Here is a 17,295-nt window from a genome sequence, read left to right as displayed (position 1 = left end):
ATCTTGCCTTTATACCATTGTTTTGTGACTTTTATTAGTATCAAAGTATCGGTTCAGGCACCGGCATTCCACGGCATTCCATCAAACGTCTGGCTCCAGTTTGCCTCACAGTGCTTAGAACATTGTGATCTCTCTTTGTTCAATTCTCCTTGATACCAGGACACGAGTGGTTAACTGGGTCAATCAGGAGGTTACAAGGTAGCCTCACTCTCTCTGTTGACTCTTGAACTGTTTAATAAATAGCTCTGCACTGGACCGTGGCCGCCTGTCTCTGTGAACGGGTCTCTCACTCATGATTCTGTCAGGTTTCAACCTAACAGTTTGAGGTATTAAGAAGTTGTCATTTGCTTCATTAAGCTTAGTGCATCACAATATGTACTTTTAGAAACATATTTATTTACACAAATATTTGACAGAACTAGCAGAGGATGTTGTGTCAATCGATTGTCAGGAGGTAGAGCGGCCGTCTTGGAATCCGAAGGTTTCAGGTTTGAGCCCCGGCTCATCCTGGCTGTGTGTCAAAGTGTCCTTGAGCAAGACACTGAAACCCTAACTGCTCCCGATGAGCCTTGCATGGTTACCTCTGCCATCGGTGGGTGAATGGGTGAAATACATTGTAAAGCTCTGGAGAAAAGCAGTATATAAATGCAGTCCATTTACCGGGCGGGGTTTCCAGTTTTCTTTATTTTAGCTGGAGGCAACATGTGGCCTATATGTGCTTTGGCTGTGTAACCTAATGCCCAGTCTGTATGCTGCAAAGCCATATCAGCTGCAAAGACTTCTGGAAAAAACATTTTAATTTCCCAGCACATTAAAATCCCTTCCCAAAACAAACAAGTATCAAAATAAACATATGATTACATAGTGCCATGGATTACAGTTGTAAACATGTATGTAATGTACATACAAAAAGAAGGAAAATAAGAAAAAAAGAAAATCAGAGCCTTAAATAAGTGTGCACATCGAGTGTGGTACTGTAGCTATATGATACTGCTGCAGCAAAAAGACAAAAGGTAGAATTCCCTTATAGACCTATCCTACCTTTAGGTTGACATAAAAAAACAACAACATATCCTTCAGTTTAGAAAATCACTCAAGCTAGCCTGTTTCCATCTGTTTTCCTTGTTTCAAAAATAAAATGGAGCATCAAATACAGAAGGTTGAAATAGAAATCTTCTTAAATATCTCCTAAGATTATTTCAGGTAATTTCTGTTTTAGTTGTAAGTTGACAGAACATCATGAGCTACACAATCATGATACAATGAGTACAGTAGGTCAAAGCCACGATGGAAGTGGTATGCTCACTTGCTGAGCCACAGGAAAACACAAACACACCGAGCTCATGTTTTCAAATAAATATGCCATGTGTATAACATTACAGCATTGGACTGTATAGTTAACAAACATTCCCTAACCCCTTGGTTTGCTATTTTCAAACTATCCTACAATACACTATTTTGTATAGTGTAGTCAGTGTATAGTATAGTGTAGTATAGATATCCGTTGTTGCTAGGCGGAAATTGTCTACATCCAGCCAGCTTTTTATGCCACTGGGAGGTTTTTCAATTGTTGTTTCAATGCAAATTGAAAACAACCAAGCTTGAAATAATGGAATATTGTGTACATTCTTTGTAGGTTAGATACAGTAGCTAGCTACAGTAGTTTCTACAATAGTTTATGGTGTGTCAAAGGGCAACAGCTACAAACTCAACTTTCTTAAATGTTCAGTGCAGTTGCGTGCAGTTGTTCACAACCTGACACTATATATAATTTATTAAAAAAACAAACAAACAAACAAACAACATGAAGACATTCAAAGGTTGGTATCCTACTGAAAAGAGTTGTTCTTGACTAACTGAGGCAGGGTCATGGCTAACATCAATGTCATTTCATATTGACTTCAATCATGTCCACCATTTGGTCGGACCTCTGCATAGTTCTTCACCAGCTGAGAAATCCTGATGACTCTGATGTCGTCAGGTCTCTGGTCATAGTCTGACCACAGATACTCTGGGGACAGTACTTTGGTCGGCTTGTTGTACAATAGGTACCTGCCAACAGAGATGGATGGAGGGATGGATGAATGGATAGAAAGATAGAGGGACAAACAGAGACAACGATCAAGCCAACGATCATTAGAAAAAGCCACTCAAAAATAATGAGGATAATATAATTAGAAATGATGCCGTGAACAATGTTATGTTCCTTTCATTTCCAAATCAAACCAAATTATCCTGTAAAAGGGAGGGATTTTTTTTTAACCACTTGAATCCCAGCATCCAAATTCTGTCAGGAACGTTCGTCAAAAATAGTATCTACCTCTATCTAATTGTATAAGTAAAATAATATCTACAAGCTCACAACGTGTCGGGTTGAGACGTGTTGGGAGCTTCTAGATTGGATATTTTTGGCAAAGAGATTTGGTTTATACGGAAAAAAGCGGTCCAAGTACATTTGAAACTCAGGTCCGTGTCACTAAGACTAGAGGGTTTAAGTGGTAAAACAATGAACTGCACCAAGCAAGGGAGTTCAAGGGCCAAGGATGGGTTCTAAAATGACCTACATGCAGTGGTGCCACAGAGAACTAACTGCAAAGGAACACATTTCTGAGTTTATAAAAGCACGCATCATTGGTGTGTGCTGCCACCTCTCTTCAAAATGTAGACAGACAACAAAGCAAGACACAAAGAACTGAATGAGAAAATGCATAGTTATCCTGTACTTGTTGAGATGACTCTCCTCCTGCCAGGCAGCCTCGATATTCTTCTTGGCATCTATCTCTGATTGCTCATAACAGTACCTGAGAGTAGAACGAAAAGAACGGTGAAAAACATAAGTAAGGTAAAAGCACTGCCACTTACCTTATAAGGTAACACTAAATATAATCTCCATGACTCATGCTATGGTCGTATGCATGATGCAAAAACCCAGTAAATGTGTTTATATAGTGGTAAATCTTGACATTTCTATCTGTCTGTCTGTCTGTCTGTCTGTCTGTCTGTCTGTCTGTCTGTCTGTCTATCTGTCAGATTTCCCACGAGGATGCCAATAGTATATCTAACAGGTCTTTTGTCAAACGGCCCTCTGTGTGCCTTATGACATCAAGGAAACTGTGCCCTATTCAACATATGTCACCCATCCCATTGTCCAACCTTTTCATCTTAAATGACACATTTGCTAAACATAGTGCAGATGTTGAGGAACTTGTTTTGTGCAGAGACGTGCAAAGAATTTTGGTTAAAAAGCTTATCAACGGAATCAAGAAAGTTCACACTTTTGTGCGTGATGTGCATGTGTCCTATAACCAGACACACCCATACGTCTCAGAATGTTATCTAAAACCAGACAGTCCCACATCCCACATGTCTCAGAAACATTCTGCTTTTGCTTGTGCTGATGATGAATTTCTCCTCTTGGAGTTGAGCATGCCAGTTGTCTTGCCTCTTGCTAAAAACAGACTTATCAGGAGGGAAAAACTAAATGACCTAGACTAGCCTTTGTATTGAATGACTGCAGGTTGGAGAGCAACTGTGGTTCTGCAAGAGGCATATAGGCTACTGTAAATGAGAGAAATTATGTAGGCATAAAAAGGGAACTTTCTCTTATTCTTCTGAATACACCGTGTTGTTGTAGGGTCAACTAGGTACATAGACAGTATTAGACACCATAGAAAAAAGGAAAACAGCTGCTTCTTTCTTGGGTATTTCGTGGGTTATCTTGATTTATATGCCTTTTTTTTTACATCAGCCGACTACATTTGCGGGCTTAACTATAAGCAAAAATGGACACTTTGTGGACTTAGAGAATGACCATAAAGACCGCCTGCCGATGTCTGGACTAATGATCCTCAAGCGTGGCCATCAGTTGAGTTCAGGAACACTTGCGTTTACCTGATAGAGAGTCCTGAAATTTGAGAAGGATGTTGGTGATATGTTGTAAATACTTGCACCTGTTTTATTGTAAACTATCCCAAAACAACTGATGAAGTGCCCCCCCCCCCCTTTCCCCCACATTACTTTATTTACTTATTTGTGTCTTAAAAGGTCCATTTAGCAGATGACTACTTGTGAGAAAATAATTAAACCGCATTCAACCTGGCGTTGAAAAATGTCAAAAATGTTCGTAATAGATAGATCAGCTATTTTGCGTGACACCGGCGTACAGCAAAGTATAAAAATAGGTGGGGTCATTTTATCATCTACTCAGGCTTTTGTGAGGACCCAAGACAGTTTTTAAGTTGCTCGATTCAGTATTTACCGCCCTCCTAATACGTGAGGGGGCCATGTTTTTTCGATTACTTTTTTAATTAAAAAAAAAAAAGAATCATTGTATTTATATTTTTCATTTTCCAAATCTTTTTTTTTTAAATAAATGAAAAAAGTAATTGAAAAAACACGTCCCCCTCACGTATTAGGAGGGCGGTATGAGTCACCAGAACGGGAATGGGTTTGTATAGGAAGGGGGGCGTGTCTGATGAAATATAATATCAAATATCTAAATACTGAATAAAGCAACTTAAAAACTGTCTGGGGGGCTCACAAAAGCCTGAGTGGACGATTAAATGACCCGACATTTTTTTTAAAGTGAAATATCCCTTTAAGGGCGCTTTCACACTATGGTCCCGGGTGCGCACCCCGGACCACATGGCAGATGTTGTGGTAGTGTGAACGTAGCGAACCGTTCCCGGTAACGCATCACCGTACCGTACCCAAAACCACCTTGGGAGGTAGTCTCGGGTCCGATTGCTGCGGAGTCGGGAACGGAACGCGGCAGTGGGAATCCATCCGTTCCAAGAGAAGGAAGTGGACTGCTAATCATACATCATTTATATATTTTTTATAATGACACATTATTTTAGCTGGGTTATACCTTCTCATAGTTCTACTTGAATGTTGACAAGAAATTATAATCCTGCTAGTGTTTGAGTAGCGCGAGCCGTGAAAAATAATAAACAAAAAACACATTTATAAGGATAAATACACCAAGGATTAGTCCGTGACGTCACACCAAGGATGCGTCCGTGACGCCAATATCATATTAACAGACGACCAGTGCACACACTGCTTTGGTTGTGTATTGTTGATCTGTTGTTATTATAACTCAAGACAACGTCAGGAACACAGTCAAACTTTATTATTCACTCTAGAGTGACTTTTCTTCTGTGAATGACATTCGCTCTCCCAAAGCCCCATAGTCCACAGTGCACCCATGAGGCACATATTTACCATTACTGTTAAATGAAATGGTCTCGAGTCTTGGCCAGTGTGAATGCTGGCCAGCCAAGCGTACTCAGGAACGGTTTGATTCAAACGAACCCAGTCTGAAGCCGCCCTAAGTGGTTAAGCACTCCATTGTCTTAACCCTTTGGGTTTTGTCTTTTGTTTTTCACATTTGATTTTTTTTTTCTCTTGCCTTCACTCTTATTCGTTATTTGATTGTAACTGCAGTTCTCAGGAAGTTTGCACGAAATGATTCCACCCACTCTTTTGAGGTTGAGGTTAAACCAGAAATTCCTCGTAACAGCTCCTCTTACCTGACCAGTTTGTACATGTCCTCCAGGTATCCTCCCCACACAGCTGCAGTGTAGTAGTAATCTCCCTCACCAGCTGGGATGCAGGCCTGAGACTCTGGACGCCGCTCATATGGAAACTTGTCCCTGTGTGTGTTCTAATGTAGAGCAGAGCATTGAAACAGTACAGGGGTGGAACAGTTAATAATAAAAAATTATCAATCATGACATAAAGTAATCGATTAATAACCTATATTGGGCATGTTATTATAGGCAGAAAGCTTACAAGTTGTGGGCTTGTAGATCTGCTATTTTAACAGCTTTTGCACTATACTGTTGTGTGACAAAGTATAAAATAACACTTAAGTCCTGAATCGATTCATTTTAATATAAGAAAGACAAAATATGATAAAAATGTGCTTCTCGATTATTCGATTAATCGAAAAAGTAATCGATAGTTAAGAAGATAATTGATCATTGCAGCCATAGATCACTGAAACACCAATAACACCATGAACACTAGTGAGAACATACTGAACAATACAAATAAGCAACAGAGAAAGTAAATAAAATGAATAAAGCAACAACTGTGCCTTCGTTTTCAGGACAGTCAGGAACATAGCGTAGGATCATGTTGTCTCAATTTAAAATATGTATTTATGTATTTCTATCTGTGGAAAGTAAATACTACTACTACTACTGCTGCTACTACTACTACAATTACTACTACTACAATTACTAATACAGCTGCTTCTGATTCTTCTTCTACTACTACTACTAGTGATAATAATAATAATAATAATAATAATAATAATAATAATAATAAGGGTAATAATAATAATAATAATAATAATAATAATAAGGGTAATACTAATAATAATACTAATAATAATAATAATAATAATAATAATAATAATAATAATAATAATAATAATAATAAGGGTAATAATAATAATAAGGGTAATAATAATAATAATAATAATAATAACTAGAAAAAGTGCTCCTCGGAGCACAAGTCTCCGCCAGGTCAGGTAGGTCATTATGGCCTCCTGGTCGTGCTATAATAGGCCAATGTGAAAAGGGTGCCATTTCTTCTTAGGCCTTGCACGGCAATCGGACACTGAATTCAAAATTTTAGGCATTTTGTTCCAAAAATGTGGTTTGCAAAATTAGACCAGCTGGTGGCACTATAACAGGCCAATGTGAAAAGGGTGGCATTTCTTCCTCGGCCTAGTGGGAATGTGTGTGCAAAATTTCACGCAAGTCGTTCATGATTTGAGGAATTTTGTTCAAAACGGACCTATCCTGCAAACTTTAGAAGCCAATGTTAGCCAAGTAGGATAGAATGTGAAATATCGGACACATCCATCTTGATCACATGACCAAAGAGATACTGTGTACCGATTTGCGTGATTTTTTAACAGAATCTGAAGGAGTAAGAGCAAAAAAATTGTTTTACAAAACTCAGCCTCCTGGTGGCGCTCTAAAAGGCATATGTGAAAAATGCAGGGCAAAGGTTTTTCCTTGGCCTCTAAGGAGTGCGCATGTAAAGTTGCACGCAGATCGGTGCAGTTATAGCTAAAAACGTGAATCGGCCTGTTATAGCGCCACCATGAGGCTGATTTGAAAGTTTTCAAGTGACATTTCTTCCTGGGCCAAGTGGGAATCTCCGTGGAAAATTGCACGGAAAGTGCATGCTGCGTTCATGATTTGAGGCATTTTGTTCAAAATGAACCAATCCTGCAAACTTTGGAAGCCAATCTTAGCCAATCAGGATGGAATATGGAAAATCAGACAGATCCGTGTTGATCACATGGCTATGGAGATACTGTGTACCGATTTGCGTGTTTTTTGGAGAAAATCTGTAGGAGTAATATAAAAAAATGTGTTTCGCAATAGTCTGCCTCATGGTGGCGCTATGACAGGCTGATCTGAAAAACGTGGGGCAGAGGTTCTGCTGTGGCATCCAGGGAGTGTGTGTGCGCAGTTTCACAGCAACCGGGCCAACGGTGGCGGAGATTAGCTGGTCGCAGACAGAAGGACGGACGGACGGACGGACACACGGAAGGACGGACGGACGGACGGACAGGGGGTAAAACATACTCTCTCGCCATGCCTTTCGGCCTGGCGGAGACAATAATAATAATAACATGAGTAAGAGTGAGTAAAACCTTGTAGTAGCCACGGTGAAGCACTGCAGACAGACGACTCAGGGACTCTGCTCCAAAACGGTTGTGGAAGACACTGTCAATATCCATCATGTAGAGGTAGTCTGCTTCACTACGGATCTGCATGGGAACAGAACAGAGATGATTCAGAAGAAGACCAAAAGGTGTCAGGAGGACATTACTTAGATGAGAGATCAAATAAGATGATATGCAATTATGTACAAATATAACTAGACTATGTCCACCTTTGTTTATCTTTGTATTTGTGTGTTTTTCTTTATGTTGCTTGCTATGGACCATGTGTCCTTAATAAAGTCTGATTGATTGAAAACCACGGGTCCATGGTTAAATTTGTACACTTTCAGAATTACAAATGATTTTTGCTACTTTTGCGTGACACTCTTGTATGACGAAGTAGTTAATTAATTTATGAGAAAATATAAAACGTTAAAATATGGAGATACAAGGTTTCTGCCCAACAGAGACAAAGTCATATTTTACTTATTTTAATACATTTTATTTGATGCTCTTCCCCTTCCTACCTGTTTGTCGATGGTGGCGGTGGCCCATTTCATTCTGCCCAGAACCACGTCCTGCCAGCGCTTGGCACTGGGTATTGTAATGACGGAAATCTTTCTTCCTTTGCCCAGGGCGATCTGCAGAGTTGGTATTAACCAGTTTAAATAAACAATATTATATTTATAATATATAAAGCACAATCAAAAACGTCCAAGACTTTAGCCTTTATTTCAAACATTTCGTTTAACCACTTAAGTCCTATATACTTCATCGTACGACAAACAGTGAAAATAGTCGATCTACAAGCTCACAATCTGTTGCAGCGGGCGTGCTTGTACATCTGCTTGTACAAAGGCCAGAACTATATTCCTTGAAATAAAGGCATAAACACTGTCGTGTTTCTCGTCTCCTTTATTCAATTTCATGTCCGTGTAAAATGCTTGCTAATAATATATGGTGTAAGTGTAATAATATTGTAGCAATACTCATGATATTAAAGCACCACTGACCTTAGGAACCTCATCCTCATGGTCCGTGAAGATGAAATAAGTAACTCGGAAGTCAACAAGGAAGTACTTTTCTCCAGATTCCAGGAAAGCCTTCAGGAAGCGTGTGTACCTGATAACACATTACGCAAATAGTGGCTCAGATCAATATGTGAAAACTGAAAACTAGAAAGAAATGTTCGATAGATAAATACTTATATCTATTGTGGCTGTCGGGTGGAAACCTTGTCCGTTCCTTTTTTTCAATTATTAAAAATAAATAAATAGTGAAAATAGCCTACAAGCTCACAACGTGTCGTGTTGTGAGCTTGTAGATCTGCTATTTCCACTACTTTTGTGTGACACACTTGTATGACGAACTAGGGCATTAATTCACGGAAAACGTTAAAAAGTCGAAATATGGAGATCCGAGGTTTCTGCCCGACATCAACGATACATACACATACAGTACATTGATAAACAGACGTGTGGTCCCTGTACCTACTTTCCAACAGCAAACACTATTACAGCAATTCTGGGGTCCATCTGCTTGTAGATGGAATCTATAACCACAGGGTCAAAGGTGCCCTCCCAAACTAGAGGAGCATTCCAATTGGTCACAGAGTTAACGTCAGTCCGTCTGGGGAGAGGAGAGAGCAGTTAAAAAAAAGCTTTGGCAAATTTGCTCTTTAATTTAAACATTGTGCAACAGCCGGATGCAGAATTCCTGTGAAATGTTGCGTGGAAAGTTCCCAAGTACAGTTTACAATGGGGACATGCATGATGCAGCTGTTGCAAATGACACAAGACTGCTGCCAGTCTTGTGTAATCGGTCACAAAGCCCTGATAACAGCAGCATCAATCAAGCTGTCACGGAGGCCTGGTCAGAGCTTTGCCTTTTTAAAATATTATTTGCACACTGATTAAGGACAGATGAGTAATTCCCCTCCTAAACACACTCATGCCTGAATGCCTGTGCTCCTCCACACCTTGCTCATACAGTCCATCCACACATAGAATCAGACAACTGCAGTCTGTCTGACAACTGCATTCATAGCAAAAATAGCTGATCTACAAGCTCACAACCTGTCGCGATGCAACATAGATCTGACTGCTAGTTTAGCTACCGTAGTTTTTTTTTTAAGAAAAAGAAAAGAAAAGATAAATGTATTAAATAAATGTTCGCCTATAATGACATGCTACATTTGACCACATTCATGTCAGGTTGAAAGTGCAAAAACATAGCCTATATGGAAAGTCTATTTTAGAGGATTTAGAATTTGCCTCTGTATTGGGAAATGATTAATAACTTTTTTTATTGTTTAATATATTGCAATAATAATGTGTGTTGTCACAAAATCCCAAGGCACACCTTGTCTCACAGCACACCAGTGTGCCTCGGGACACTGTTTGAGAACAACTGGCATACTGTCCATGTACCGTATCTACACTGAGGGTGACAGGGTGGTTTGGTGCTTTGCAAACAAAATAGTTACTGAGCCACAGTAAGTTCATCTGCAATAGCACTGAAAGAATCTCCCCTTTGAATTAGCTTAAAAGGAAAAACTGTATTAATTTGTTACATTGATTTGCCAATTAAGCTATTTGCTCCCAATTTAAAAACAATATTATTACATTCAATAACTAAATCTTTTTTATGGCATCATCTATTTTTAGAGGGTTCGTTTTATTTAGTTATTTACCGTAATTGTATGTCTTTACAAGGCTTTATAGGTCCCCCATATATGTAGAATGTTCTCTAAAATGCACACTTGTTTAATTTTCATACATTTGTCAACTAAATGAATTTAGATATTTGCCAGCTGCTTTACACATTCTGCTCTTCTTTGTTGAATTTAAACACACGAGTCAGCTACACCAGTAAAGGTGTAAAGGAGGGATCCACTTCGAACCTAGCATCCCTCTTCTGGGCATGTCATAAAAGGCAAACATTCTGTGGAAATAGGTGAACATTCTGTGAAAATTTCGCAAAAATAGGCGAACATTCAGCGGGTTTAAGTGGTTACGGGGGAATTATTTTAAAGAATCCATTGAGCAAGTGTATTTTTTTGGCCACAGCCCAATGCATGGAGGGTAGCACAGTATCTTGTTGCTACCCGTAGCTGAATCTTCTTTTTTCTTCTGTATCTGCCCTGTGTTTCTAACTGCTGTACAGCCTTTGGTGTGTACAGTATACAGTAGTTACAAGAATTCAGTTTCTGGACTGGGAAGTAACTAGATTTTCTACTGTTGCTTTAAAAAAAAAATCATGTGAATGACACTATTGTTACAAAAGGTTATTTGAGATAATTGTATTGTTTGTTCTTGTGGGTAATCATGTTTGAGAATAACTTACCCTTGCTGTGTACTTGGCTGATTATATTTCATTCTGAGAGAAACAAAAATGTTGCGGTACATCAGGATAAAACAATTACTTGAAAATACAACATTAGGCCACTGTTCACTAACTACAGCATATATATAAAACACGCACGCACGCACGCACGCACACACGCACGCACGCACGCACGCACGCACGCACGCACGCACGCACACGAACACACACACACACACACACACACACACACACACACACACACACACACACACACACACACACTGTTCTTATCAATGCTGAACAAAACCTCCTAACTCCACTTTTTTTCATTTCATGAAAAATGAACATTTTGGAGTTAGCTGGTTTCTGCAGGACAGCAGATATATGTATATATGTATATGTATATGTATATGTATATGTATATGTATATGTATATGTATATGTATGTATATATATATATATATATATATATATATATATATATATATATATATATAAAGGTACTAGAATAGAATAGAATAGTAAATAAATAAAGTGAGACATTTGTTGGATGTGCAATAAGTTAAAAAAAAGAAGGTGTTCTTACTTTTCTGGCATTAGTAGCTCTCCAATTTTCCAGCTGCCATTCTTTGGGCAAGTTTTGCTGCCCGTATCTTTCGATATCTCCATATGTTTTGACTCCGGCACGTCCAGAACTCTTGACTCTGGCGCAGCAGTGTCGCTGCCAACAAGCTCATTGCAAAGCCTTCATGGGAAAAGGTAAAAAACATAATTGAAAAATGCTCTTCAAATAGTCAAATAGTTCAGAGTTCAGAGTTCCAGAGAGTGTTTCAATGATTAAGTCCATAACTAATGCATCACTTTCATTGCCTTGTGTTAAAGGTAGGGTAAGTGATTTGCAATTATTCAAATAATTGCAAAATGGGTCTATGTTCTGATAGAGCTCGTTACTATAGAGTGTCCTGTCCATATAAAGAGTCTCCATGTCTCTCCAGCTCTTTATAAAACAGAAAATGTATTTTTTTGTTTTTTTGTTTTTTTTTGTAGTTTCATTTCCAATTTTATCCAACCAGGACAGAGAACTCAATCAGGATATAGATTAAACAAGTGAAATTGGAAGTGATGACACTAAGAAATGAGCAGACAAAATTTTAACTGGAACACTATACAAATTAAGCTTAAAAATGGGTACTTTCTCCTGATTGGCTGAGATTTTGACACCTACCGAAAAATGTATTTTCTGTTTATTAAAGAGCTGGAGAGACAGGGAGACATCTGTTACTGAACAAACACTCTATAGCAATGATTACTATCAGAATATAGTATTTTAACCTTTTAACAAAATACTTTTTGTTTTAACCAAAAAATATCACTTACCCTACCTTTAATGTAATGCAATCATTTATTCGGAGTTGATTAACTACATTGTGTAATGATATAAAACAGGATTTGATTAGCTCTATAACAAAAAATGCAGTAAAATATTTCTTGGAACAACACTATGGAAATGCGTCTGCTATGGCACTGGTACTCAAAGTGGGATCCGGGGATACTCAGGGGTACTTGAGGGGTTTCTAGGGGGTCCCCAGCAAAATGAGTAAAAGTTTAAACACCACGGGTGAATTAGAGTTCCTTCACATGAAAATGTTTGAGGATTACTTTACTATGGCATGGATCTAATGTGTTTGATTTCTTTACATTATTGAAAAAGTACGTCAGTGTCTAATGTAAAATTCGGAATTGCAAAAGAACATACAAATATTTCATGTTCAGGAAGAACGTTTGTATTTACGGCACTGCTGTATGTACATCATTCATAAAACCATAGAAAGCAAATCTTACCGTAGGTCATATTCTGAGTAGAAATAGATGAGCCTATAATGACACACAGGTCAAGAGGTTAACCAGAGGAATAAAACATTGAGTCAGTGTGTTAATTCTCTATATACAGTACATCCAGTGGCCAGCCATCAGCAGGCGTGTCACAATTATTGTATAATGATGGTCTATTCGCAATTATTTGAGATAATTGCAATTATGTTGCATAATCGTTATAATCGTTTACAAGTTGACAAAATGTCCTATATTTTCAAAAATAAAATATACAGAGGAATTAGCAGATCTACAAGCCCACAATGCGGTCATTGTACATCGCCTATTTCCACTACTTATTTATTTTTGTACAAAGTATAAACTTTAAAATTAAATGTAATTAAAAGTAATTTCTTTGTGTATTTAAGTTATTTCTCATATCTGCCCTGTGGAAGCCTAAAGGCCAAACAGAAAGGTAATTTTTATTTACATGTTTGAATGTTGAACGCCAAAAACACAATTAGATCGCAATTATTTGTATGACAATTAAATGTCAAGTAAAATGGCATGATCGTGACAGCCCTAGCCACCACAACAACTCTCCCACCACTGCAGACCAGAAACACATTTGAATTAATACAGAGTAAAGAAAATATTATAGCTTTTAGCTGCTACTATTTTTTTGTATGGAAGCAGTCCTTATTTCTATAAGTGTATCTCTTTATGTGAACCATATGTAAATATATATCCTATAGCCATTGATACATGTGAGACCAAATTCATTCATCCATTGTCGTAACAGAAAATCGCTTGTCATTGACAAGACAGGTTAGCTGAAAGGAGGGTGTTCCTGGTGGTAATCAAGAGTCCTGAGAATCAGCAGTAATTTATTAGAGTCACCAAAGCAAATGAATATTTCTGTTTTTAATAATAATAATAATAATTTCAGTATTAAAAGTGTCAAAATAAAGGGGAATCTCTGAAATCAGGCCTATGGATTGCCATGATTGTCTCCACTGATTAGATTTGATTGCTAGACTATTCTCATGAGAACCAACTCAAACTCAACTTTATGAGTTGCGTTAATGCTGCGTTCACACGGGCAGATACAAAGATTCAGTCCACCATTCATTTTCAATGGAAGATACAAAGCAGCTAAAGCAACAGCCGACGTTTGTAGCTGCTACAAAAGATAAAAAGATACAAATTCAAATTGAGCTGGGTTGAACTTCCAGATACAAAGATACAAAACTGCAACTGTAGCTCCGATGACTTAGCGCTTGATGACGTCAACGACCGTGTTGAGCAACACAGATACATAGCGACAGAGCCACAAATATGCGGTGTATTTTTTGTACGCAGCATAAGTGATTGGAATTGGAATCCGTATCTGCAGGGTGCACTTACTGACAACGCAGCACAAGCCTGGCTGGCTCACAGCTACAAAGGACTTTGATACACACATACAGCGTTTTATGAGTGGGATTGACCTCCCTTATGTAAATGGTGCTTTTATCCAAAGCGCTTTACATATATTGTGCATTACATTCACCCATTCACACACACATTCATACATACACCGATGGCGGAGGAAACCATGCAAGGCACCAACCTGCTCATCAGGAGCAAATAGGGGTTCAGCATCTTGCTCAAGGACACTTCGACACTAACTTTGGGGGAGCCCGGGATCGAACTTGGAACCCTGCGGTTCCCATCCGGCCACTCTAAGCCACTGCCGCCCCCATGTGAGTTATGTGTAACTCCCTGGGTCCCTGGAACAAAATATTTTGAGATGGGGGTCGCCGGCCAAATACATATCATTTTGGGGGTTCTTAACATGAAAAGGTTTTTAGAACCACTGATATAGTAACATAAGTTAGGATTTAGAATACATTTTTAGAATCGGCCTCAGGTCTTAATGGGTTCATTTACAAGCTTGCTTTGAAAGCAATGGCTGGCGGAGAGGTGCACACCTTTCTAGTTGATTTATATCCATTGTTGGTATTCTTCATGATATAATCATGGCAGTTAGATATATATGCCATAAAATGTTATTGCTATTTGTCAGAGACAGTGAGCATGTTGAACCGCCTTAAAGGAAAACACCAATGTTTGGTTCCATTGACATTATAATTGGCCAAAAAACCCTGTACTGTGTGCCACACAGGTATCTTTTTCTCACTTAAATGATGTGTAAGTTGTGCTAAGAAGTGTCTTCTCCAGTTCAATTCACCTGTCCAATCTGTGTCTGTCATTGTGGGTGTGGTTTTGCCACACTTCGGGTAAGACATAAAAGAGGCATCGATGGCACCAACTGGGTAAAAACACTGGTGATATCCAGTGGTGGAAAATACCAATATGTACATTTACTCAAGTACTGTACTTAAGTCAATTTTGTGGTACTTTTACTTTACTTGAGTATGTCCATTTTTTATACTTTACTTACAAATATATATTATACTTTTTACTCCACTACAATTATTTGACACCTTTAGTTAGTAGAGTATTTTACTTTGTACTTTTACTCAAGTAAAAGTTTGAATACAGGCCTTAACTTGTAACTGAGTAGCCTACTTTTATACTGTGGTATTGCTACCCCTCCTGAAGCTGATATTGATGTTGACCAGAACTTATAGGGGAATAAAACAGCAGCAGTGGCAAAACATTAACATGTGTGATGCTGTAAATGCTGTGTCAGTGAGAAGAGGGACGCAGTAACTGAGAAAAAGAAGAAGGTCATAATGCACACAATATCATCCAAGGTTTTTTTAGTCTTTTGGGATCAGTGGACCAATAGTATTTCCTTAGCCCACAAATGTAATAATTCAATCATTATAATTACTCTTAAAATATATGATAATCTAAATGTGATTGTATGATATTCATGCATTTCTTTATGTTCTTCAACTTTAAAAGCCTGCCTGCATTGAAAAAAAATAAAAACAGTTTGTGGCCTGTGAAAATGAGAGGTTCCTTTCATATGTGGTAAGAGTACGTGCTCTTTACCACTTGTAACATTTTCTCGTACCTAAGGGACTTCCTTGTATCTCTTCTTGCACGAGGCCCAGAGACTGTTACTTACATGATAAGCTATTATATTAACTGTCACAACGCACCGTGCTGCTATATGTTGTGAGCTATTTTCAGTTTAAATCTGGCCAGTGATGTTAAATATTAATAATTTAAAATAAATGTCTGTGTGTTATGCCTTCTTATATACTAAATACATGATATATAATACGTATATATGATGTTGTGGGGAGGTGGGGTCCTTGTTAGAATTATGCTAGTGGTCCAGAGCTTTTTAAAAAAAGGTTGAGAAAGACTGATCTAGTTCATTTGGTTTCCAGTTAATGTTGTTTGTTTAAAAATAAGTATTCACCCAAAAGCAACATCGTTTCAGAACACAGCTAAAACCTAGCCATCCCACTGGGTGCTGAGTGCAGCTTAAAAGCAGAAATACAAAACTGCAGTTTGCCAGAGCCACGACTTCTACATTTCCATTTAGCAAGAAAAGCCCTGAGGTGTTTTGAAATAGAATATGCTGCTTTCTGTTTTGCCAAGGGATATCATGTGATCTTAATGTGGTTTTTAGTATCCGCTAACTGTCTCTTTCATGTACGACTACAGATCTGAGTGGATAAATACTGTTCTTATGCATGTGTTGATGAACAGAAGATTATGTTGCTGTGTACTCAGTGGAGCCGAGTACACACCAACATAGTGTGAGACGGCCTAAATGCATTTGTGTTCACTACGTTTCACAGTTTACTTTAAAACTGTAAACCAAAGGTATTGAATGAAATGGTTCAATGGTCTCTTGGACCTGCCATAATACAGGGTCATAAACTGCAGATCATGTGAAAGCAGTTAAAGAAGAAATGAATAACTTGAAATGTAGACCATGAGGAAATTAGATGAGCTAAAGTAAACGGTATACCATATATACACTTATGTATTTATTTTTTGTTTATAAGCCACATCAAGAATACATCATCATATTAAATAAAGGCTAAATTAGAATTTAATAAAGATAAGAACATTAACATTTGATAGAAGAAAATAAAGAAATATAATCAAATGTGCTAAATTAAGCATATTAAACAGCAATTGTTTAAAAGTCTTACCCTAGGAGGACAAGCAAAGCAGCAGACAATGCAAGGGCATGAGTCTTGGAGATTTGTCGAAACATATCAATGTTCAGTCAGATCTATCTGATAAAAATCTGGCTGATGTATATTGAAGTGTACACAGTTACCACACATCAATTATCCTCTGTAGACAAACCAAATCCATCTAATCCAAATACAACCAGGTCTTGGCACGGCTGTTAGGCTCCATGCAGCAGGGAGCAGAAATAATTATGAAGAGGAAACTAGTCGGTTTACCTGGTGTCTCATCAGTAGTGGGAGGAGCAAATGGTGTGTGAGTAATGGAGAGTAGAAGACATAGAGAGAGACAGA

The 17,295-nt window shown here is 38.1% G+C and overlaps 1 protein-coding gene across 1 annotated transcript; it reads right to left on the bottom strand.

The window, feature by feature from the left end:
* Positions 1 to 685: 685 nt before the first annotated feature.
* LOC308088596 (globoside alpha-1,3-N-acetylgalactosaminyltransferase 1-like) lies at positions 686 to 17,211 on the bottom strand. The gene is made up of 11 exons (XM_080433129.1): positions 16,960 to 17,211; positions 12,863 to 12,895; positions 11,607 to 11,765; positions 11,039 to 11,071; positions 9,188 to 9,322; positions 8,707 to 8,815; positions 8,221 to 8,334; positions 7,682 to 7,798; positions 5,535 to 5,668; positions 2,724 to 2,801; positions 686 to 2,052 (listed from the first exon to the last, which is right to left on the bottom strand). The coding sequence occupies exons 1-11, from the start codon at positions 17,022 to 17,024 to the stop codon at positions 1,902 to 1,904; spliced, it is 1,128 nt and encodes a 375-aa protein (XP_080289255.1). The 5' UTR covers positions 17,025 to 17,211; the 3' UTR covers positions 686 to 1,901.
* Between the last annotated feature and the right edge of the window lie 84 nt (positions 17,212 to 17,295).

Source organism: Gymnoscopelus braueri (assembly GCF_963280865.1).
Source record: "Gymnoscopelus braueri genome assembly, chromosome: 1".
NCBI lineage: Eukaryota > Metazoa > Chordata > Actinopteri > Myctophiformes > Myctophidae > Gymnoscopelus > Gymnoscopelus braueri.
Note: the sequence above shows the minus strand (reverse complement) of the source record. Positions and strands in the feature narration are given on the sequence as shown.

Bases quoted from the DNA above. Each gene is read 5' to 3' on its own strand.
- LOC308088596 (XM_080433129.1), bottom strand. From the start codon at position 17,024: ATGTTTCGACAAATCTCCAAGACTCATGCCCTTGCATTGTCTGCTGCT. The intron at 2,802-5,534 runs GTAAGAGGAGCT...TTCTACTCTCAG, and splicing joins GACATGTACAAACTGGTCAG to GTACTGTTATGAGCAATCAG. The intron at 2,053-2,723 runs GTACAGGATAAC...CTCTGTTGGCAG, and splicing joins GAGGAGAGTCATCTCAACAA to GTACCTATTGTACAACAAGC.